The sequence below is a fragment of the Mobula hypostoma genome, chromosome 26 (assembly GCF_963921235.1).
Source record: "Mobula hypostoma chromosome 26, sMobHyp1.1, whole genome shotgun sequence".
NCBI lineage: Eukaryota > Metazoa > Chordata > Chondrichthyes > Myliobatiformes > Myliobatidae > Mobula > Mobula hypostoma.
Window position 1 is genome coordinate 34,357,665 of NC_086122.1, and position 25,647 is coordinate 34,383,311.

At 40.1% G+C, this 25,647-nt stretch overlaps 1 protein-coding gene across 1 annotated transcript in view; it reads left to right on the forward strand.

Annotated features, from left to right (window-relative positions):
- The window catches only part of cep85 (centrosomal protein 85), a 100,040-nt gene that overhangs the window by 11,464 nt on the left and 62,929 nt on the right, over positions 1-25,647 (forward strand). The window contains exons 2-3 of the mRNA XM_063033734.1: positions 7,033-7,114; positions 25,015-25,164. Coding sequence (XP_062889804.1) covers positions 7,060-7,114; positions 25,015-25,164 — 205 coding nt within the window. The 5' untranslated portion in view covers positions 7,033-7,059. The remainder of the gene's footprint in view (positions 1-7,032; positions 7,115-25,014; positions 25,165-25,647) is intronic.

Here is a 25,647-nt window from a genome sequence, read left to right on the forward strand (position 1 = left end):
AAGCAGTTGGTTTTAAAAACGGAAACATGAGGAAATCTGCAGATGCTGGAAATTCAAGGAACACACACAAAATGCTGGTGGAACGCAGCAGGCCAGGCAGCATCTCTGACTATCACTTCTTTCAGTTAGTCCTGACGAAGGGTCTTAGCCCGAAACGTCGACTGTACCTCTTCCTATAGATGCTGCCTGGCCTGCTGCATTCCGCCAGCATTTTGTGTGTGTTGCATGAAGCAGTTGGTGATTTTTTTCGTTGCTACATGGCTTGCTGTAGTGTGAGCCACTGAGCTAAAGTATGGTAGCTGTTTAGGTGGGCTGGAGAGAGTGGTCACTTAGTATTGATTTCTAGGGATTACAACTGCATCTGTTAAGCACAAGACGTAGGAGCAGAATTAGGCCATTAGGACCATTGAATCTGCTCTACCATTTGGTCATGGTTGATTTAGACACAGTGAGTATGGACCTTTACAGGGGACTGGCAGCAGCTGCTCCATGGAATCATACAGTGGATAAACAGGCCCTTCAGTGCACCTTGTCTATGCTCACCATCTGGTACCCAAAAGTGCTAATCCTATTTACATTTAGTCCATAATAGTCAATTGTCTTGGTGAAATATCTTTTCCTCAAATCTCCTCTAACCTTCCTTAATCTTTATCTTGAAACTATACTGTCTTGTTTTGGCAATCTTATGGGGAAATGTAACTTGCCATCCTCCCTATCTACGCCACTCATTATTTTATATACAGGTCGACCTTCACTAATCCAACTACGTGTAATCTCGTTCCTTCGATAATCCGGCACTAATTATGCTTAATATGATCCTTCTGTAATTCAGCATTTTCACAGTCTGGCACTCCTCAGGTCCCAATGGTGCCGGATTAGTGAAGGTTAGCTATTGCTTAATGTGATCCTTCTGTAATTCGGCATTTTCACTAATCCGGCACCCCTCAGGTCCCAATGGTGCCGGATTAGTGAAGGTCGACCTGTACCACAACTGTGCATAATACTTCAATTGTAGCTTTAGTAAAGTGCCATGACTAATGAAGCCTATCGTCCTGTATGCCTTTTTCCACCAGCTTAATTACCTGTGTTGCTACCTTTAGGAATTTTGAACATGTATCTCAAGATCCCTTGTGCCCTATCATTAATAATGTACTCTGATTAGACCTCACAAAATGATTGAATTGAATTAACTTTATTTTTTACATCCTTCACATACATGGAGTAGAATTTTTTACGTTACATCTCTGTTTAAATGTGCAATGTGCAATCATAGCAATTTATAATAATAAATAAACAGTCAGTGTAACATAGAATACACTCAAGTCAGCGTGAGTTAATCAGACTGATGACCTGGTGGAAGAAGCTGTCCCGGAGCCTGTTGGTCCTGGCTTTTATGCTGCTGTACTGTTTCCTGGATGATAACAGCTGGGATAGATTGTGGTTGGGGTGACTCGGGTCCCCAATGATCTATGGGCCCTTTTTACACACCTGTCTTTGTAAATGTCTTGAATCATGGGAAGTTCACAACTGCAGATGCACTGGGCTGTCCACACCATTCTCTGCAGAGTCCTGCAATTATGGGAGGTACAGTTCCCATACCAGGCAGTGATGCAGCCAGTCACCCTCCTTGCCAAAATCTCACCTTTTGAGACTACCTTAGAGATCTGCTGCCACAACTTATTTTTAAATTGCCTGCACCCAATCAGCTTTCTCATCACTTTCTATTGCATGTTTGGACACTCACTTAATAATTTAGGAATATCTATTGAATTGCAAGTTAGCTGTATTATTAGTTTGATTTCACTTACAAAATAGGGAAGTTCTATTATTTTATGCATTCTTTCACTTTCTAGTAGAATACAGGTTTCCCCCGCCATCCGAAGGTAGAGCGTTCCTATGAAACGGTTTGTATGCCGAAATGTCGTAAAGCGAAGAAGCAATTACGATTTATTTATATGGGAAAATTTTGTGAGCGTTCGCAGACCCAAGAATAACCTACCAAATCATGCCAAATAACACATAAAACCTAAAATAACAAACATATAGTAAAAGCAGGAATGATATGATAAATACACAGCCTATATAAAGTAGAAATACTTTTCCACAATCATTACTGAACTGATCTCCGTAGCGAAAATCTCATGCAAGCACCGTCGGCAGAAAATCTCACGCAAGCGCTGTTGGCAAAAACACGGCGCAAGTGCTCTCCAGTAACCTTTAAGCTGTGAAGCTGCCAAATCTACCAAATAACACGTAAAAATACACAGCCGATATATAGTAGAAATAATGTATGTACAGTGTAATATCACTTACGGGAATTGGGAAGACAGCTTGCTGAGCACACTGATGATGGTGTGTTGACTGAGTCGTCGCAGGTTGGGGTGGTGCAGTGGCCCCCACCCTCCAGGCCACCGAGCGATACACTGCCACGAAGCATGCAGGAATGCAGCGGCAGCCGGGAGGTACACAGCACATCTTTAAGAAAAAAGCCAAAATAAACAAGCTAATTAATTAGGTGCCGCCCAACACGTAATTGTCGGCCCAGATCAATGCTGATTTCCGATTGCGTTGTCCCTGATCTGGGCTGACAATTACGTGTCGGTGGCACCTAATTAATTAGCATGTTTATTTCAGCTTTTTTCTTAAAGATGTGCTGTGTGTCTCCCGGCTACCGTTGCATTCTCCGCGGATTGGTATCTGTCCTGGGGGTTGGGGTGGTGGGACACTGGGGTTTCCATTAGAGCAGGCAGCTCTTCTTCTTCTATCTCTGCCTGCCTCGATGTCGAAGGTTGAGCTTCGTCGTCTGCTGTGGCTGATGTGGAAGGCTTGCTTGACTGCTGAGCCTCGCGCATTTTTCTATCACACAGTTCTTTAATAAGGATTCAAACCATCCTGCAAATATCTCCTAAACTGATGTACCCTTTCAAAATTAAAGTCGTACTTTATCATTACTCATTCGGTTTCAATTGTTATCCTTTTTTCTTCCAATTGCATCAGCTCTTCATCTGTCAGTTCTTGGTGATGGGATGCCAAAACCTCTTCAACATCATGTTCGTCAGCTTCCTCAAGCCAAACTCACTTTGTCCTTACTTCATTCACCACGATCAAAACGCTTAATTATGTCTAGTTTTACCGTAAGTGTAACACCCTTACGTGCTCTTTCAGGCTTTTCCGATACCATAGAACTCATCTTGCAAACGGCTGCTCACAGGCATCTGTTAAAGCAATGCCGTTCTGAATCCAGGGCAGAGGGGCTGCTTGGGGCGTGCGCTGCCTTTTATCGCGCGCTGAATTTTTTTTCGTAACAGTGAAAACACCTTCTGAAAGCGAAAGCAGGGTACTAATGTAGGTCTTTCGTAACAGTGAGGTTTTGTAAAGCGAATGTTCGAAAAGCAGGGGACACCTGTATAGTGTTAGCTGGTATGTGTACAGAATAGTCTGAACATTGAGGCTTGTCATTTATTAAATAACTATCCTGGGACTTTTGAACTGCTTGAAGATTTATGTTGATTGGGAAGAATTTGGATGTGTCTCAAGGTACCTGTTTTTCAAGATGTTTTGTGTGTCAGTTTGCCTGCTGTGCTGAAGACATCTGCTTAGGTGAGAGATACAAATTTGGCAATGTTCTCCCTCCCTTCCCCTCCCTACTCTCTGCAAGTCTCTGCATGGTCTGGCTTCCTGAGATCACAGTTAGTAAACCATTTCTTGATCATTGCTTTCCTCTTCTTGTTATATCTGGGTTATGTCTACAGATAAGCAGAGGCTTGTAAAATAATGAATTTTACATTTTGTGTTTTTTAAAAAGAGAAAACTTAGATAAGAACTTATTACATTCTGTCTATGTGCTAGAACACATTTTTGTACCCCTGTTGAAACATGCCTGCAGTCTTTGAAAAATCAGTTTTAGAAATGTTATCGTTTAAGTAGAACTATGCTTATGCATCGTGCGCTTGGCACAAAACAATTGTTTTTTTTCAATTATTCAATCCGTTCTTCAATAAGTGATGTTAAATGCAGTGTCCTGCATTGTTCTGGAGTAAAATTTGTGACAGAATGCTGTGAAAGATTGGAACAAAGTCCTCATTTCTTTGGTATAAGTAATAGAAGTATATTTTGGGTTGTTTTAACCGACCTACTATCATACTACTTTGAGTTGTTTAATACTAGCGTGTATGTGTGGCACATTTAATGTACACTTAACTGTCAATTTATTATTATTAATGGAAATTTCTACAAGGACCTGGTGGAATTTATTCTTATGTTTTTAACATAATATGGTTTTACAACATAGAACAGTTCAGTACAGAAACAGGCCTTTCAGCCACCATATCTATGCCAACCATGATGCTAGTCTACTGATTCCCAGATGACTGCATGTGATCTGTATCCCACTATCTGTCTGTATAAACACTTCTTAAATATTGGTATTGTATCTGCTTCTACCACTCCCCTGGCTCCATACTCCAGAAACCTACCACACTGTTTGTGTAAAATTTTATTAAAAAACTTAACTTTCACATTTCCTTTAAAGTTTACCATCCCATTCTCATCTTACATATTTGTCAGGTTGCCTCTCCAGAGATAACACTCCAAATTTGTCCAACATAGCTAATACTCTCCAATTCAGACAACAACCTTCTCCAAAGCTTCCATGTCCTTCATGTAATGTAGTGACCAGAATTGCACATAACACTCCAAATGTATCAGCGTTTTATCAGCTACAATGTGACTCCCAACTTTTAGACTTGATGCCCTGACAATGAATCCTTGCATACCAAATGATGCTTTTACTGATCCCTGGTTTACAATTTCATGTTGTTTCCCACTCACTGCCTCCTGCTTGTCTGCCATTCCTTTATCCATGCCAGTATCTTCCTTGTAATGCCATAGGATTTTATCTTGTTAAGCAGCTTCATGTGGCACCTTATTAAATGTCATCTTCATTCTTCTCTTAAGGTCTGCATTAAGTGCAGCTTGTACAGTATATCTTTTTACTTCATTTGGTTACATGTCAGCCATAACCTAAAAGAACTTCCTTTACTCAAAAATCATTGTGTATTTTTTAGCCAAGTATTTACGTATTTGAATTTTATTGTACTTTCAATTATGAGGCTGACTCATAATTAGTTTATTGTAACAAATAGTATATTGACATGAATAGTATATTAAGACCTGGTTCAAAAATAAAAATGTGTAACTGTGCGATGTATAGGTTGGCAGTGCTTAAATGGTTGTCTTTTTTTTACATAATTGCTGCCTGATTATGACCTTTTGCCTATTTGTGACTAAGAGTAATCATTATCATTCTGTCAATGGAAACAAGTAATGCAAAAGAACGGGAGAAATAAATAATAGAAAAGTTAAAATACAGAACAAGTATAAACTTGAGTAACCAGGAAGATTTTGCAGAGTACTTTCTGTCTGGATCTGCCAGTTTGAGTTTTGAAATTAATGAAATTGATTTGCTCCAGGCTACTGTGGGAGGCCAGGGAGGAGATTGCTGAGCCTCTGGCAATGATCTTTGCATCATCAATGGGGACGGGTGAGGTTCTGGAGGATTGGAGGGCTGCAGATGTTGTTCGCTTATTCAAGAAAGAGAGCAGAGGTAGCCCAGGAAATTATAGACCAGTGAGTCTTACCTCAAAGTTGGTAAGTTGATGGAGAAGATCCTGAGAGGCAGGATTTATGAACATTTGGAGAGGCATAATATGATTAGGAATAGTCAGCGTGGCTTTGTCAAAGGCACGTCGTGCCTTACTAGCCTGATTGAATTTTTTGAGGATGTGACTAAACATATTGATGAAGATAGAGCATTGTAGAGTATATGGATTTCAGCAAGGCATTTGAGAAAGTACGGAGGCATAGGATCCAAGGGGACCTTGCTTTGTGGATCCAGAATTGGCTTGCTCACAGAAGGCAAAGAGTGGTTGTAGATGGGTCACATACTACATGGAAGTTGGTGACCAGTGGTGTGCCTCAGGGATCTGTTCTGGGACCTCATCTCTTCATGATTTTTATAAATGACATGGATGAGGAAGTGGAAGGATGGGTTAGTAAATTTGCTGATGACAGAAAGGTTGGGGGTGTTGATAGTGTGGAGGGCTGTCAGAGGTTACAGTGGGACATTGGTAGGATGCAAAACTGGGCTGAGAAGTGGCAGATGGTGTTCAACCCAGATAAGTGTGAGGTGGTTCATTTTGGTAGGTCAAATATGTTGGCAGAATATGGTATTAATGGTAAGGCTCTTGCAGTGTGGAGAAGCAGAGGGATTTTGGGGTCTGTGTCCATAGGGCACTCAAATCTGCTGCGCGGTTTGACTGGTTAAGAAGGCATAGGGTGCATTGGCCTTCAACCATGGGATTGAGTTCAGGAGCCAAGAGGTAGTGTTACAGCTGTATAGAACCCTGGTCAGACCCCGCTTGGAGTACTGTGCTCAGTTCTGGTCACTTTACTACAGGAAAGATGTGGAAACTATAGAAAGGGTGCAGAGGAGATTTAGAAGGATGTTGCCTGGATTGAGGAGCATGCCTTATGAGAATAGTTTGAGTGAACTTGGCCTTTTCTCCTTGGAGCGACAGATGATGAGAGGTGACCTGATAGAGGTGTATAAGATGATGAGAGGCATTGATCATGTGGATAGTCAGAGGCTTTTTCCCAGAGCTGAAATGGCTAACACGAGAGGGCACAGTTTTAAGGTGCTTGGAAGTAGGTACAGAGGGGATGTCAGGGGTAAGTTTTTTTACACAGAGTGTTGAGTGTGTGGAATGGGCTGCCGGCGACTGTGGTGGAAGCGGATACAGTAGGGTCTTTTAAGAGGCTCCTGGATAGGTACATGGAGCTTAGAAAAATAGAGGGCTGTGGGTAACTCTAGGTAATTTCTAAATTAAGTACATGTTTGACACAGCTGACGGGCCTGTATTGTGCTGTAGGTTTTCTATGTTTCTGTGATGTGATGCAATGACATTTCTATAAAGTTATTTTACTTTTATATAAAAGATAAGTAATTTATTTTTTGTTTTTATCTTTTTTTAGATTTGTATATAGGGGAACTCATTTCATATGGCTACCTCTAGCAAGCGAAGAGACTCGATTGAACAGCAGACTAGCACAAAAGGTAGAACACTAATGTGCTTTGAATAACATCCTTTTCCTGTATTCCTGCATTTTCTGCTATGCTTTGTCACCCAGTGCTGTGAAGATTTTGTATTATGTCTATTTGGAAGTGTATTTGCACCTTTTTAAAATACATTCTACTTTTTTTATGTATGTATCTGCCTTCCTATTTAAATATTTCAGCGCTAGCTACTTCAAATATTTTGCGGTCGTGATTTCTACATGAGGAATCAAAAAATGGGTATCTCTTAAAATCTTTATCAAATTCCTTATTGAATTTATTAGTGACTAATCTGCATCTTTCCCAGAAATTTGAAGCACCTCATTGTTCTCTGTAAGTATAACCTGTTGATGCCCTTCATAATTTAAAAAAAAATCCATTTTGCATTGCCTCAATGTTTTGGAAAAAGACTGTTCAGTCTTTGCTAGAAGATGTATAATTAATATTCCATAATTTGTAGAACATCTAGTGATGTATCCTCTGAGATGCTTATTTCAGCAGAGGATTATTTCACTGTTCTCTAATTTGAAAAAACATAAAATGCTATAAATGCCCAGCAGGTCAGGTAGTATCTGGAGAGAAAATAATCTAATATTTTAGGTTGATAATTGATCTTTATGACTAGGTAAAGTTAGAAATCAAGTATAACACATTCCACAGAATTGGGAGAAATGATAAGAATAAAGAAAATTGTAGAGATTGACATTGTAGAGACTAAGAAACTGAATGGCACAAATTGGTGGCTGAGGCTGAGAAAGGCTTGATGAACTAGCAGCTGATCTGTCTGGAAAAGATGCAATTACAAGATGAATAAAGATGAGGGAGATGCTCTTCCACTTCCTCATTTTGCCAGCCTAATTTCTTCCCATCTTTTGGGGGTTCTGACATAGCAGGATATTTAATGCTGGACACCTTGACCAAATGGATCTTGTCATTTGAGTGAAGACAATGAAGAGAAGGCAATTTGTTATTGAGCATTGAAGCTGAGAATAGTCAACTTCCAATAACTACTCCAAAAAACTTGAAAGAACTTTACAGGTGAGGACCTCGATACAATAACTATCACTAAAGAGGTAGTGTTGAGCAAACTTGTGGGCCTAAATATAGGGAAGTCCCCTGCTCCCAGGGGACTGAAAGAAATAGCAGGGGTTATAGTTGAGACTTTGATAATTTATCAAAATTCTCTGGGCAAGTCCAGGCAGATTGGAAGAAGGTGAAAGTCATACCACTGTTCAAAAAAGGATATAGGCAAAAGGCATTTAATGATAGGCCAGTTAGTTTCATATCTGTAGTTGGGAAAATGCTTGAAGCTATCATTAAAGAAGAATAGCGAGGCATCTGGAAAGAAATGGGCAGACGCAGCATGGATTTAATCAAGGTAGGTCCTGTTTGACAAACTTACTGAAGTTCTTTGAGGATATAACAAACACCATGGATAGAGGGGGAACAGATGGATGTTATTTACTTGGATTTCCGGAAGGCGTTCGATAGAATGCCACATAATAGACTTATTCATAAGATAAGGATGCATAGGGTTGGGGGTAATGTATTAGCGTGGATAGAGAATTGGTTAACCAATAGAAAGCGGAGTATTGGGATACATGGTTGTTTCTCTGGTTGGCAATCACTGGTAAGTAGTGTGTCGCAGGGTTCGGTGCTGGGCCTGTAACTGTTAACGATATACATTAACGATCTAGAAGAGGGAACTGACTGTAGTTTATCTAAGTTTGCTGGTGACACTAAGTTGAGTGGAAAAGCAACTTGTGCAAAGAAAACAGTCTGCAGAGAGATGTAGATAGGTTAAGTGAGAGGGCAAGGGTCTGGCAGATGGAGTACAATGTTGGTAAATGCGAGGTCATCCACTTTGGAAAGAAAACTGGAAGAGCAGATTATTCCTTAAATGGTAAAAGATTGCAACATGCTGCTGTGCAGAAGGACTTGGGAGTGGTTGTGCATGAATCACAGAAGGTTGGTTTGCAGGTGCAGCAGGCTATCAAGAATGCAAATGGAATGTAGGCCTTCATTGCTAGAGGGATTGAATTTAAGAGCAGGGAGGTTATGTTGCAACTGTATAGGGTACTGGTGAGGCCACACCTGGAGTACTGCCTGCAGTTCTGGTCTCCTTACTTGAGGAAGGATAAATACGACTTTGGAGGCAGTGCAGAGGAGGTTCACCAGGTTGATTCCAGAGATGAGGGGGGTTAAGCAATGAGGAGAGCTTGAGTCGCCTGGGACTGTACTCGCTGAAATTCAGAAGGATGAGAAGAGATCTTGTAGAAACATATAAAATACAGGCAGAAAAGTTGTTTCCACTGGTAGGTGAGACTAGAACTAGGGGATATAGCCTCAAGATTCGGGGGAGTAAATTTAGGATGGAGATGAGGAGGAACTGCTTTTCCCAAAGAGTGGTGTATCTGTGGAATTCAATACCCAATGAAGCAATGGAGGCTACCTCAGTAAATATATTTAAGACAAAGTTGGGCAGATTTTTGCATAGTAGGGTAATTAAGGAACATGTGGAAAAGGCAGGTAGGTGGAGATGAGTCCATGGCCAGATCAGCCAGGATCTTATTGAATGGCAGAGCCGGCTCGACAGGCCAGGTGGCCGACTCCTGCTCCTCTTTCTTATGTTCTTATGTTGTTATGTTCAGATTTATTCTCCTTCTGTTATAGAGTTCAATATTAAAGCAAAATAAACTGGGACTAGTCTGAAATATGCCTCACCTTTATCTTTGCTAGTGTTGGTGTAGGCAATGATAAACTTTAATGTGTGAATAAGACCAGACTTGGGCAGATATTATGATTTTTTTTCTAATCTTCCCTTCAAAAACTGCCATGCTTCTGAGCTATCTTTTTCAAAATTAATTACGCGGGCTATAAATGGAAAGTACTTCAACAGTTTTCATTTCATGAATAATGCATGTGTTCCAATAAATTTAATATTTTGTATATATAATTAGTGTCATACAAAGATATTGAGAATATTTTCCAAATTAATGACTCCTAGTTCGATCTTTTCTCATCTATAAAAGCGAACATCTGAACTAGGTACATAAATATTTAATAGTCACTGATAAATGTTGAATTTAGAAGTTTCTGGAAAGTGATTAAAAAATGTGAAATTTGTACTAGAGTGAATAGTTGGGTAACAGCACAGGCAGATTTAGCAAGAGTCAAATCTCGAAGTAAGTGTATTATCAAAGTACAACCGTGAGATTCATTTTCTTGTGGGCATACTCAATAAATCCAATAACCATAATAGAGTCAATGAAAGACCGCAGCACAGGGCGGACACCCAGTGTGCAAAAGACAACAATCTGTGCAAGTATAAATCTACAATAATAATAAATAGGTAGGCAATAAATACTGAGAACATGAGATGAAGAGTCCTTGAAAGCGAGTCCATAGGTGTGGGAACATTTCAGTGATGGGCAAGAGAAGTTATCCCTTGTGCTTCAAGAGCCTGATGGTTGAGGGGTAATAATCGTTCCTGAACCTGATGGTGTGAGTCCTGAGGCTCCTGTACCACTTTCCTGATGGCAGCAGCGAGAAGAGAACATGACCTGGGTGGTGGGATCCCTGATGATGGATGCTGCTTTCCTGCAACAACGCTTCATGTAGATGTGCTTAATAGTGGGGAGGGCTTTAGCTGGCATGGATTGGGCTATATCCACTACTTATTGTAGGATTTTCTGGTGATGGGCATTAGTGTTTCTATACCAGGCTGTGATGAAGCCAGTAAATGTATTTAAAATATATATATTTAAATGAAGGGATTTCAGTGAGATCAGATGGTGGAAAGGGATTTGGATTAGCAACACTGGTGTAAAAATCCAACATTTCATTATGATGCAATAAATACTAATAGATACAGGTTGGTGTTGTTGCTGAGAAAATCTGTACCACAAATTCTGCTAATATCTCTATGACTCGGCTTATTTTGTCAAAAGTGAAACAGTAATTATAGGTATGGTGCTGGTGATTGATGTGATATACTGATGAAGGCTTGTGTAAATGTTTTTTCCAGCATTCTCAGAGTGCTGCATTGGGTGAGTCATTTAGTAAAGAAGAGTGGAGTTGTTTTCATTGTGTTATCCCACTTCAATAAAAGAAACAATTCTTGGAATGGAGTTTCATATTTTACAATGTGTTGCGAGAGGGTGCATTTTATTTATATCTGCTTAGTGCTACTGTTGGGTTGTACAGTAATAAGGGATTTTTTTGTGTAGATACTTGTTGCATTTCAGTTTAAGGCATGTAGCATATTTCACTTTGCCTCCCCCCACCCACCATTCAATTTTGTGTGCAAATATTTTTTTCAGCCTGGTAAATTTTCTCTCTCAGTATCAAAGGTTTACATGTCTAATGGCACTGATAGAAAATGGCTAACAGCAGGATGGCAGACAACTAGGTTAAAACTTTTACCGTCCGGCACTGCTTGCTAATGGGCTCGTAACAATGTGTCTTAGTATTAGTAAAACTGTGTTAAGTGGGGATCTTATGTTGCAGCAGAAAATTGATAGTTAGCCCATGAGTATTTGTCAAGAATGCAAGCTTGAGTGTGAAATTCATATCTGGTTAGGATAAAGTGCATATTGCAATGTCCAAATTATTCTGATTTAAGAGTATACCAAGGGTACCAGCAGCCACTGGCTACTTAGAAATTGAAAGTGCCTAGGAGCACTGCATTATTAATTTTTGATTTGGTTTGGATTCTTGAAGAGCAACTTGATTTTAGACCTTACAATAAGCAAGGTGCAAACATAGAAAAAATATCCCAAATTCCAGTAATGAGCTGTCTGTGACCACCTGTGATAGTAACAAGTGTTGGCAAAATCAAAATCAAAATGGGTAGATTCTGGAGAAAACTTTTAACAGGTTTGCACAAAGGGAAGTCATAGTTATTAGAAGATGGGGTAGATTTCCCAACCTTTTTTATGCCATGGACCCCTACCATTAATCAAGGTGCATTGATGGTCTGTGAGCTTTTTTGGGGCACTATCCAAAGCTGGACCATTTTAGGTTACTTCAGAAGTGAAATACAGTTTTCAACTGCATTTGCAGTATATAATGAGAATCTCTGTCTATAGATAGCAAGACCGAGAAGTAATTCAAGTATGGGCTGATCAGTGTAAAGTAGCACTTAGTCACATAGACGTCAAGCAGTAACTTCACAAGCAAAAGAGATTCAATGACACTAACCTTTTCAAATTCCTAAAAATATCTGAGGGGTCATCATTAAGCAGAAACATAGCTGAACCACCCATTTCAATACTATTGCTATAAGAGCAAGTCAGATGCTAGGTTTTCTGGAGCAGATCTTGTGTCTCTTGATTCTAAAAGGATTTCCACCATTCACAAAACAAGGGTTATGCAGGTGCAACAAGTGATTGGGAAAGCTAATAATATTAATCATTGTTAGGGGAATTAACTTTTAAGGTAAGGTGAATGTGGTTCAGTTATTATAGGGCTGTGAGACCATATTTGAAGTATTGGTCTCCTTGATTAAGGAAGGATGCTAATGCATTGGGAGCAATTCAAAGATTTCCTGGTTATCTTGTGAGGAATAGTTGATCTTGCTGGGCTTGTATATAGTTGAGTTTAAGGATCTTACCCTCCTCTTCTAATGGGTCTTGTGGTGGAGGAGAAACCTGTTTTACCGGAATGTTTCCATGCACCTTAAACATACATTCATTCCACTACTGGCATAAAGAGGCTCTATTGTTTAACATCTATAAAATCTACTGCACTTACTCAACAAGGCTCTTCTAGCAGAAATTCCCAAACTTCAAGCTGAAATAAGACAAGGAAATTTTGAACATATTCTCCTCGAACTGTATACTGTCTGTGCTTGGAATTACAGTGGATACTGGTTAATTGGGCCATTAGTTAATTGGGGAAGCTGCTTATTTGAGACAACAATTAAAGAACAAAAACTAATCAAGAAAATAGCTGGGATTCCTTTCGATTATTTTCGACACTGTAGTGCTTAATTGGGACAGGGGACTGTTGGCGAACAGTTTCTAATTAGCATCAATGACATGCACTTGTGTGGCTGCTAGACATTACATCATGCTTAAAATGAATAGTTTTTTAAAATAACATCAGTTGCAAGTGTTTGCGTTCAAAAAGCAGTGATTTTTGTCACTGATAGTTTAATGAAAAAGAAACAGCAAGACAATTCAAAACTATTTTGTTCATTGATTTCAAACATTCAGGCTTGGAGATGCCAGATGTGGCCCTGGGTGAAAATAACAATTTCACTACTTCAACAGATTAGGAACTATGAAGAATTTGAAGGTATCAGTAATCACCTTGAATATTAGAATGAAAATGAAGATTTGGAGAATGCAATTATCGAAAACATTGTGTGAAAGCAGTCAACTTAGCTGCCTGCACTAATTTTCATCATTTACAGTCAAAAGAACACAGCAGTGCACACTGGCATGGTTCCTCTGTCGATACAGTTTTATAGTACCGTAGAAGTATTGATAGTCTTCTAGTTTGTTCTGTTTTTCTGTTAAATCTGTTTATACATTAACTGCCCTCTCTTTGCTCAACTTAATTCCTTTTAATGCCCCTCTCCAAATTTCTGTGATAATGTAGGGTCTCTGGTATTTTCAGTTCTTAAACCTGGCATGTCACTTTTCTATTTAAACCTAGCTGTCAGTCTTCCAAGATTGCTTGAACCTGGTTTTTCCTTTCACCATTACAGTCGTACATTGGCTCTGAACTCTCATTTTGTTTTCAAGTAACTCTTGAGTGGTTAAATGTAGACTAACCTGGAAATAACTCCTCCCGAACATTTTTCTTGTTCCTGTGTCATCTTATTGAAACTGGCCTTCCCCCAATTCAAAGCCTTAGTTTCCAATCTATCCTTTTCCTGTAAACATTAAAACCTATGAGTTATGGCCACTACCTCTGAAATGCTCTCTTACTGACACTCCCTCCTGGCTTGTATTAGTTCTTCCCCTTCTCTGGTCAGGCCATCTATGTATTAGCTCAAAGAGTTCTCTGGAATGCACTTCAAAATTTCTGCATATCCTCTCCCCCACCACGTGCACGCACGTGTACACATGCACTAAGAGAAGCCAACTTTGTATTTCTGTGCAACACACATCAAAGTTGCTGGTGAACGCAGCAGGCCAGGCAGCATCTATAGGAAGAGGCGCAGTCGACGTTTCAGGCCGAGACCCTTCGTCAGGACTAACTGAAGGAAGAGTGAGTAAGGGATTTGAAAGCTGGAAAGACTGGGAGACCGCTTCGCTGAACATCTACGCTCTGTCCGCCAGAGAACGCAGGATCTCCCAGTGGCCACACATTTTAATTCCACATCCCATTCCCATTCTGACATGTCTATCCACGGCCTCCTCTACTGTAAAGATGAAGCCACACTCAGGTTGGAGGAACAACACCTTATATTCCGTATGGGTAGCCTCCAACCTGATGGCATGAACATTGACTTCTCTAACTTCCGCTAGGCCCCACCTCCCCCTCGTACCCCATCTGTTACTCCTTTTTATGCACACATTCTTTCTCTCACTCTCCTTTTTCTCCCTCTGTCCCTCTGAATATACCTCTTGCCCATCCTCTGGGTCACCCCCCCCCGTCTTTCTTCCTGGACCTCCTGTCCCATGATCCTCTCGTATCCCCTTCTGCCTATCACCTGTCCAGCTCTCGGCTCCATCCCTCCCCCTCCTGTCTTCTCCTATCATTTTGCATCTCCCCCTCCCCCTCCAGCTTTCAAATCCCTTACTCACTCTTCCTTCAGTTAGTCCTGACGAAGGGTCTCGGCCTGAAACGTCGACTGCGCCTCTTCCTATAGATGCTGCCTGGCCTGCTGCGTTCACCAGCAACTTTGATGTGTGTTGCTTGAATTTCCAGCATCTGCAGAATTCCTGTTGTTTGTATTTCTGTGGTTTGTTTTCATTATATACTTCTTTATCTCCCACTGATTGATTGGAGGCCTATAGAATATGCAAAGTGATCGCCCTCCTTTTTCTTTCTAAGCTCTGTGGCCATGTTGCCACATTTGAAGAACTTTCTTCAATATTATTTATTCTTACTGCGGTAATAGTTTCCTGAATTGTAGAACATAGAACAGTATAGCACAGGAACAGGCTATGTGCATTAGAATGTTGTGCTAAACCAACTAAAAACCAACTGAACATCAAAACACTAATTCCTCCTACCTACACAATGTCTATATCCTTCCATCTTCCTGACGTCCGTGTGCCTATCCAACGTCTCTTAAAAGCCTCTAATGTATTTGCCTCTACCACAATACCAGGCAGTGCATTTCAGGCATCCGTGGCCCTATAATTCATGCCCCTCACATCCCCCTTGAACCTGTCCCCTCTTGCCCTCAATGCCTTCCCACTGGTATTAGACATTTCAGTCCTTGGAAACAGATACTCTCTGTTCACTCTGTCTATGCCTCTCATAATCTTGTGAACTTCTTTCAGATTTCTCCTCAGCCTCTGGCACTCCAGAGAAAACAACCCAAGTTTGTCCAACCTCTGATAATAGCACATGCCCGCTAAACCATATAGCACCTTCTCCAAAGCCTCAACATCCTTCCTATCGTATCATGGGGCAACCAGAACTGTGTGTAATGCTGCAGCCTAACCAGATTTTCATAAAGTTACAACATAATAACGTAATCCTATCTCTTACCAACCCACCATTACCACTGAATCTTTGGTTGCCAGTTTTTTTCCATCATTTAGCCGTGTTTCTATAAAAATGTTAATGTCATAGTTCCTCTGTGTTAATCAATAATGACATTTCATTTGCCTGTCAGACTGCTCAGCTCCCCAGGTAAATTATTTTCCTGAGTCATGCAGAAGTTGCTACATAAATGAGGTGGCTAGGATTTGGCAGTAAATCTGTAATTGTTCAGATATTTAACAATATTCAAAATAACAGTTACAGTATCAGAAAAAAACAAATTGTTTTGCTGGTATTTTAAAAAGGTTTTTGGTAGTAACATAGAGAATTTTAGCAGATCACAGTTTATTCACTGAAGGAATTGTCAAAATAATTCACTCCTTGCATGGACAATACAAAGAGATTCTTATAATGTAGTAATTGATTTTTTTTTTCAAAAATGCAGGTGAGTTTCAGAAAGATCCTCCTGGCAAAAAAGTCCTTTGAGATTCTAGAGTACAGAACCTCCTGTGTTGCTCTTTTCTAATTTCCACAATGCTGTGCTTTATTTAATATGATCGAATAGCTGGAGGCAAATAAACTGATGCCTCTTAAAAAGAGATGGAGCTTGCTGACTAAAAGTTAGTGACAAAAAATTACAATTAAGACCAGCTCACGTTACAGCACCTAAAAAAAAAATGAATGGTTGATAACTGGAAATGTCGATTTCGTTTAGCTGCTTACGTGTATGCTGAATGACAATAAACTTAAATTTATATTAACCCTGGTCAGCATGTCAACTGTTGAAATAAAAGTAAGAATAACTGAAGAACTGAACTGAACGCCATGACCACATGGTAAAACCATTAATCTTACTATCAAAATCACATTATACAAAATTAGAATCCATTTCACATCTGTGAGACGTGGCCTCAAATCCATGACAGAAATGTTTGAGAGGATTTGTAATGAATTGTAGTCTGCTGTCTTTGCATTAGAAAAAGAAATCCATTGAATCTTGATTGGTCAGGGCATGAAGGGATACTGGAGGAAAGCAGGAGATGGGGCTGAGAGGAAAAATGGATCAGCCAAGATGAAATGGCAGAGCTCATTCAATAGGCCAAATGGCCTAATTATGCTCCTATATCTTTATGGTCTTATGCAGTGATTAATATTAGGGGCAGAGCACAAATCTTGCCATTATCAAGAAAAGTAAACTGCAGTGTCATGAGGAGGAGCACTCTCTTGCTAGGACTTCAGGGAATGATTGAAGTGAAAAAGGTAAGAAGAAAATTAGACAAAGCTTCAAAAACATCAGCAGTTGGACTGGGATTACACTACCCAAGATGTTCCAAAATTACTGAAGACTTAATTTTGAAGTCAATTAACCATGAAGGAAAACAGAAAGCGATGTGGCTATATAATTGGATAACATAATATAAGTGGTTGCAATACAAACACAGCGGATTCCAGTGGTCCTGATGGGACACATTGGGACCGGCACATTTTGGCCCAATTAAGCAGCTGTCCCAATTAGCCAAAGCTTCATGGGAATAGCTATAAAGGTATAATAAAAGTTAAACTGCTGTTTAACTGAGTAATAAATTATGTATTTAAATGAAATACAAAATAAAATTAGAACACTAGCAATACTACCACAGTATTATAAAACTGTATTAGTTCCTAACGGTTATCGATGGAGGAATTCATCCAGTGTATGCTGCTGTGTTCTTTTGATTGACTGTAAATGAACAAAATCAGCAGGCACCTAGTGTCCATTTCCATGTTTCTGCACTTACAGTATGAGCTCAATCTTTCTCGCCATGTGCTTCTTCGAATTTAATGTTTTGCTGACATTTCCATCGAGACAAACAGCTATCTGTTGCTCTAAAATCTTTGTGACCAACTTCTTAGCTAGTTACTCTAACTTGTTTTTTTTTTAACATTGGTCCACTGACACACACATCTCGTCCATTTACAATGGAAAACTATTGATTGAGGTCCTCTTCAAAATCTAGATCCTTACCCTCACACTTTCATTTTGGAGATGTTCCTTGTTGTCCTTCACGTAATGTCCATTCTTCTCTCAGTTTATCTTGCAGATTAGCCCCCTGCTCTACTCACTTTACACTTATGGCTTTGTGGCTAAGTACAGCTCCAATACCATATTCAAGTCTGCTGACAACACCACCGTCGTAGGCTGAATCTGGCTGAGTGGTGCCACAGCAACAAACTCTTACTCAATGTCAGCAAGATGAAGGAGCTGATTATTGACTTCAGGAGAAGGAAACTGGAGGTCCATGAGCTAGTCCTATTCGGAGGATCAGAAGTGGAGAGGGCTGGTAGCTTCAACTTCCTCAATGTTATCATTTCAGAGGACCTTTCTTGGGCCCAGTAAGTGCAATTGCAAAGGAAATGCGGTGGCTCCTCTACTTCCTTAGAAGTCAGTGAGGATTTGGCTAGAGATCTTTCAAGGACTCTTCATCTCATGTTCTTAATTTTTATTCTTATTTATTTATTATTATTATTTTCTTTCTGTATTTGCAGTTTGTTTTTCTTTTTTGCACACTGGTTATCTGCCTTGTTGGTGTGGTCTTTCATTGTTTCTGTTTTGGTTATTTAATTTATTGAGTATTCCTGCAAGAAAATTATTCTCAGGGTTGCATTTAGTAACATACACTTTGATATTAAACTCTATTTCTTTCTGCTAGTTGACGATGAGTGGTGTCAGGCGGATGGCTTTTGTTTGGTCTAGTAGGGTAATTTTTTTGGCTAGTGTTAAATCTTTTTGTCGCATTTCGGCATGACATCAAAATAAAATTTAAAAAACAATATTATCAAAAATCACTGCTATTTGAGTTGGCACCCATTAGCCAAGCAGATAACATAGTGCAAGCTCTCGCAACTGATGCTATTTTAAAAACTGTTCACTATACGCATGATGTTGTCCAGCAGCTACGTAAGTGCACGCAACTGATGTTAGTTAGAAACTGCGGCAACAGCCTCCTGTCCCAATTAAGTGGCATGGTGTCTCAGATAATCAAAGGGAATGAATATCGGCTATTTTCTCAATTAGTTTTTGTTCTTTAAGAGTTGTCCCAAATAAGTGGCTGCTCTGATTACTGGATGGCCCAGTTAACTAGAATTCACTGTACTAGTAGCAATCCTACATGTAAATTACATTAACATTGTACATCGTGTCTCCTGATTTTAAAATTATATTCTGGTGTACCTTGTTTATATATTTTAGTAACATTTTAAAAACTCTGCTTAGGATGGTGGGATGTCTTGTATTCTGTCAGTGAGCCTTTTGGAAAAATAATGCTGAGGTAGTGTACATGGGGTCATTGTCCATTTAGAAATCTGATGGTAGAGGGGAAATAAGCTGTTCCTGAAACTTTGAGTGTGTGTCTTCAGGCTCCTGTTCCACCTTTGTGATAATAGCAATGAAAAGAGGGCGTGTCATGTGGATTGGGGGTACTTGATGATGGATGCAACCTTTCAGAGGCATCACCTTTTGAAGGTGTTCTAGATGCTGGGAAGGGTTTTGTCTGTGATGGAGCTGGCTGAGCTCACACCTTTCTGTAGCTGTTTTCTGAGCTTGTGCAGTGGCCTTTCCATACCGGACAGTGATGCAACCAGTTAGAATGCTTACCAATGTACATCTGTAGAAATTTGTGAATGTCTTTGGTGACATACCAATTCTCCTCAAGTTCCTAATGAAATACATTCGCTGTTCGGCCTAGGATAGATCCTCCAAGATGTTGACACCCAGACACATGAGTATTTGGGAGACTGGTGGGATGAATTTTTGGATGCTGTGGGGCCCCAGGCATTTTTGTTGTGTGAGAACTGTTTACAGCTGCATTTCCAACTGGGGAATGAAATCCTGTTGTACCTTAGAGAGGATCTGCATTTGCCTCTTCCTTGTACAAGGACACCAGATACCAGTACTTCAGAGGCCCCACCATTTACAAACACTTTTTCTTGTCTTTTTCCCTGAAGACATTACACTTTTCTATATTTTATCTGTCATGTCCTCCCTGCTACACTTGGCTTATCTATATTCTGGGAGCCTGTACCATCTATTTGCGAACTGCCAGAAGACAGTTGTGGGACATATCACTTGGGGACTTGGACTATATGTGTTTTTTTGCGTGACTTTTTTATTTGCTCACTGTTTTGAATGCCCTCTGTATATTTTACACCTTGGCCCCAGAGGAACGCTGCTTCATTCGGCTGTATTCATGTATGGTTGAATGATTAAACTAGATTTGATACCTCTAAGCCTTTCTGCATCCTCCTTACAACTATCATTGGCACCCACTTAGTATCATCAGCAAACTTGACCACATTACTCTCTTTCCACCAAAATGCACTGATATAGTTTGTGAACAATTGAAGTCCCAACACCACTGTTTGTGACATCTGCTAGTTACAGGTTCTCAGCATGAAAGTGAACCTTTTATGGTTAGACAGGAAATTTTGCAGATGCTGGAAATCTTGAGCAACATACAAAAAATGCTGGAGGAACTCAGCAATTTGGGCAGCATACATTGAGCGGAAGAACTGGAAAGGAAGGGGACAGGAGCCAGATTAAGAAGGTGGAGGAGTAAAACCTAGCAGGTGATAGGTGAAACCAGGTGAGGCGGAAGCTGGAGGGGAGTGGGAGGTGGGGGGGGGTGATTTAATGATTTAAGAAGCTGGGAGGTGATGGGTATAAGAGGTAAAGGGCTGAAGAAGGAATCTGATCGGACAGTGAAACATGAATTGGAATCAGGTTCTAGATACCAACATCTATTGTGAGATTCATTTACAGTGCAATACCTAAAAGATTACTATAAGTTATAATAAATAATTTGTGCAGAAAAGAGCAAAATAATGAGTTGTGTTCATGGGCCATTCAGAAATCTGATAGCAGAGGGCAAGAAGCTTTTTTCTATAATGTTGAGTGTGTATCTTCAGGCTCCTGTACCACTTCCCTTATGGTAGCAATGAGAGGAGGGCATGTCCTGGGTGGTGAGGGATCTTAATGATGGATGCCACCTTCCTGAGGCATTGCCTTTTGAAGATATCCTTGAAGGTGTAAAGGTTAGTGGCCATGATGAAGCTGGTTGAGTTTACAACCATCTACAGCTTTCTCCCAATCCTGTGCATTGGTGTCTTTACAGCAGACAGTGATGCAACCAGTCAGAATGCTCTCCATTGTACATCTGTAAAATGTTTTTTAGAGTCTTTGATGACTGACCAAATCTCCTCATTCCTAAATGAATCTTCAAAGATATTGACATTCAGGAACTTGAAGCTGCTCACCCTTTCCACTGCCGACCCCTTGATGAAGACTGATGTGTGTGCTCTTAACTTCCCTTTGCTGAAGTCCACAATGAATTACTTGGTCATACTGACATTGAATGCTAAGTTGTTGTTGCAACACCACTCAACCAGCTGATCTATCTCACTCCTGTACACCTCATTGTCACCATCTGAGTCTACCAACAACAGTTGTCATTTGTAAATGTTAAGGTGGTGTTTGAGCTGTGCCTAGCTACACAGTCATGAATGTAGAGAATAGAACAGCAGGCTAAGCATGCATTCATGATGCTTCTATGTTGATTGTCAGCAAAGAGAGGATATTATTTCTGATGTGCACCAACTGTGGTCTCCCGATGAGAAATCTGAGGATCCCCAATTGCAGAAGGAGGTACAGAGGCTCAGGTTTTTAAGTTTGTTGAGGGGGTGTAGTACTGAGGGGGTGGTGGTGTTGAATGCTGAGCTGTAATTAATAAACATCAGCTTGAAGTGGGTATTACTGTTAAGGTGGTCCAGTGCCATTTGGAGAGTCGGTGAGATTGTATCTGCTGTAGACCTCTTGTGCAAGTAGGTAAATTGATGTGGGTCCTGGTCTTTGTTTGGCAGAAGTTAATTCTAGCCATGACTAACCTCCCAAAGCACTTCATCATGGTGTGTTATTGGGAAATAGTCGTTGACGCAGCTCACCCTGTTCTTCTTGGGCATTGTTATGATTGATGCCGTTTTAAAGCAGGTTAGGACCTCGCACTGCAGCAGTGAGATTGAAAATGTCCTTCGATACTCCAGCTAGTTCATTGGCACAAGTTTTCAATGACCTACCAGGTACACTATCGGGGCCTGATTCTTTTTGACGGTTTGCCCTCTTGAAAGACTTGCTGACATCAGCCGTTGAATCATTTATCACTAAGTTGCCTGGAATAAAGAGCAGGAAGTGGAGAAACAGGAAGATGATGGGGTGGTCATGAGAGCAAAGAGAAGAATCTTTTATTCTTACTCTTTTCTCTTTTAGTATATGTTGTATAACATTGCAAACCGCATGTCCTTTTTGCAACACTTATGAGGTATTCTGAATGTAGAAATGCAGGTTATTTTAGGGTATCCTTTTTATGGAATAGCAAAATGAAATTGTACCCGTACAGAATTCCATTGGCTGCTTAATCTCCATGCTGTGCTTCAATCAGCCTTGAAATAGATTATAGTGAAATCAGCCAGGCTTCCAGCACTTGGTTGCTGTCCAGTGACCTTTCTGAAAGGAACATGTTAAACATTGGCTGAGAATAGATCTAGCTTTTTTTTTTCCATGTTGAATAGTCCAGACCTGTATAAGCATGATGTCCAAGAGGCACAGTTAGTTGCCTGGTTAAATTTCCTTTGCACTTCTCAGCAGTTGCACCTTAACCCTGGCTGGAGTCTCTCCCTGAACCAGTGGCTGTATGTTGACTTCTGCAGCAGCTAATTATGATGAAGTGACAACTTGTGCAATGATCCTAAATTAAAATTTGGACTGAAATCTTGTAAGTATCTTAGGGCACTAACTGGGGCTTTGAAGCTGCATGTATCCAAAATTGAATGAGTTTAACAACTATAATTGGGTGTGTACTCTATAGTTGGAATGTCTTCTTGCTCAGTGTTTGGAAAACAGAGGCATTTATCTTTGACCCTTGTTGCAAACTTCATTCACTTTCCTCTGGGTCTGCTCTTCACCCTGGCCACTATTTGCAACTGTTGTATATGACCCCAAGATGAATTAACAGTGCATCTCCATAGCAACATTGAAACTACCAACATCTTTGTTATCTCTGTTCTTGACTATCCTATGTATTTGCACTTTTTTGAGCTTCCTCCCTCACACTTGGTGGCCAAACCTTGTGTCCTAATTTGCAATTTGTCACGTACTTAGTGATGTGAATTTGTTCCAGGATCACTTTGTTTTAAATTGCCATTATTGCTTTCAGTTCCTCCACAACCTTGCTCTGATCTTCTTTACCTCTTATTATTACAGATATCCGTATCTTTTGAATTCTAGTCCCTTAAGGATCCCTAGTTTTAATTCATTTACCTACTTTCTATAATCAAAGTCTGCTACTCTGGACTTCACTAAATCCCTCCGTTTTATTTAAAAATTATTCATTTCAATTGCATAAAATCTGACTGTTTAGACATTTAGTTATTTGCTTTAATATCTTGGGTGGTATGGTAGCATAGTGGTTAGTACAACGCTTTACAGTACCAGCGACCTTAGTTTGATTCCCACCACCTATAAGGAGTTTGTAAGTTCTCCTGTGACTGTGGGTTTTGTCCGGGTGCTCCAGTTCACTCCCTCAGTCCAAAGATGTACCATTTTGTATGTTAGTTGGCCATTGTAAATTGTTCCTTGATTAGGATAGGATTAAATTGGGGATTGCTGGGTGGTGTGGCTCAAAGGGCCAGAAGGGCCTATTCTCTGCTGTATCTCAATAAATAAAGTTACTACACCCATGATTGTGTAGCCAAGTTTCCATCAAACTCAATATACAAGTTTGCTGATGACACAACAAGTGTAGGCCGTATCTTGGGTAATGATGAGTTTGAGTACAGAGAGGAAATTAAGAACCTGGTGGCATGGTGCGAAGACAGTAACCTCTCCCTTCACGTCAGCAAGACGAAGGAATTGGTTGTTGACTTCAGAAGGAGTAGCGGACCGCACGACCCAATTTACATCGGTGGTGTGCAAGTAGAACAGGTCAAAAGCTTTAAGTTCCTCGGGGTCAATATCACAAATGACCTGACTTGGTCCAACCAAGCAGAGTTCACTGCCAAGAAGGTCCACCAGCGCCTTCCTGAGAAAACTAAAGAAATTTGGCCTGGCCCCTAAAACCCTCACTAATTTTTATAGATGCACAGTAGAAAGCATTCTTCTAGGGTGCATCACAACCTGGTATGGAAGTTGTCCTGTCCAAGACCAAAAGAAGGTGCAGAAGATTGTGAACACGGCGCAGCACATCACACAAACCAATCTTCCGTCCTTGGACTCACTTTACACCGCACGCTGTTCGGAGCAGTGCTGCCAGGATAATCAAGGACATGACCCACCCAGCCAACACATTTTACATCCCTCTTCCCTCCGGGAGAAGGCTGAGGAGCTTAAAGACTCGTACGGCCAGATTTGGGAACAGCTTCTTTCCAACTGTGATAAGACTGCTGAACGGATCCTGACCCGGATCTGAGTCATACCCTCCAAATATCCGGACCTGCCTCTCGGTTTTTTTGCACTACTTTTCCATTTCTCTATTTATGATTTATAATTTAAATTTTTAATATTTACTATCGATTTGTAATCCAGGGAGCGGGAAGCGCAGAATCAAATATCGCTGTGATAATTGTACATTCTAGTATCAATTGTTTGACGACAATAAAGTATAAAGTTAAGTATCTCCTTATATAAAATAAGGCAAACTATTGGGAATATTCTGCTCAGGCAGCAGTTGTAGAGAGACAAAATGGAAGTTAAAGGCTTCCAGTTAATAACTTATGATTAGATCTGCTCTAATGAGAAGTCCCATGATTCCAAATTTTTGAAGTATGTTTTTTAAAATTTTATTTCAGGTTTCCATCTGCATCATTATGCTTTTCTAACTTCTGAGGCGGCTCTGTCAAAATTTGGTTTGCTGTGTCTGTGAAGTGCCTGGATGCTATTTTATTGCTTGGTTGTGCTGAAGTGAATAGTTCACTCCCTATGAGGGAAAATCACAAATTTGGCTTCACAGTATCATTTTTTCCCTGAACTTGGCTTTTCTAGCAATCATTAATTTATTCTAAAATTCTATCAATCATCCATACATTATATATAGGAATTTTTTTATGTAACCTACTATCATTGTAGCCAGCGGAAGTGAAATCAAATATGAAGAATAATGAAGTTCAAATATGAATTTTAAAATGAATCCCATTTCTTTCTGCAGATCCTGTTATACCAAGAGCAACTTGCTGTGAAACAGAATGGCAAACACCTGCGATTTCACAAAAATACCAACGTAAGACTGAAAGAAGGCCCAGTACAGCTGATAGTGGAGACACTGCTTTAGGCACATCTTGTTCTGAGAGCACTGATGGTAAGTTAAAAGAAATATGTGGGGTGAATACAAGTTTAGTCTTTTTTAAAAATCACTCCCAATGTCTTCACTTCCTTCTGATCATAGTGTATGACACAACTAAAGTGATTGACATAGAGTCAATTGCTACTTTAGTGGTGGCTAGAGGTTAGGTCAGAAAGATGCTTTATCAGTAAATCCAATACTGAGTATAGACTGAATGGGATTCAATGATTGTGCCTCTGAGTAGGATGCTGTGGTCATTCACCATTTCAGCTTACCAAGAGTACATTACATATAATGTAACAAATGGAACTAAATGAAATGTCTAAAATTCATTGGTTCAGATAAAGGGTCCTGGACCTTAAACATCAACTCTGATTCTCTTTCTACAAATGCTGCCTGACTTTCTGAGTATTTCTTGTCTTTTCCATTTTCAGTTCAGGCTTCAAACACCCTGAAGTTTTTTGACTTTGGTCGCACTTTATGTTGTATCCCATTTGG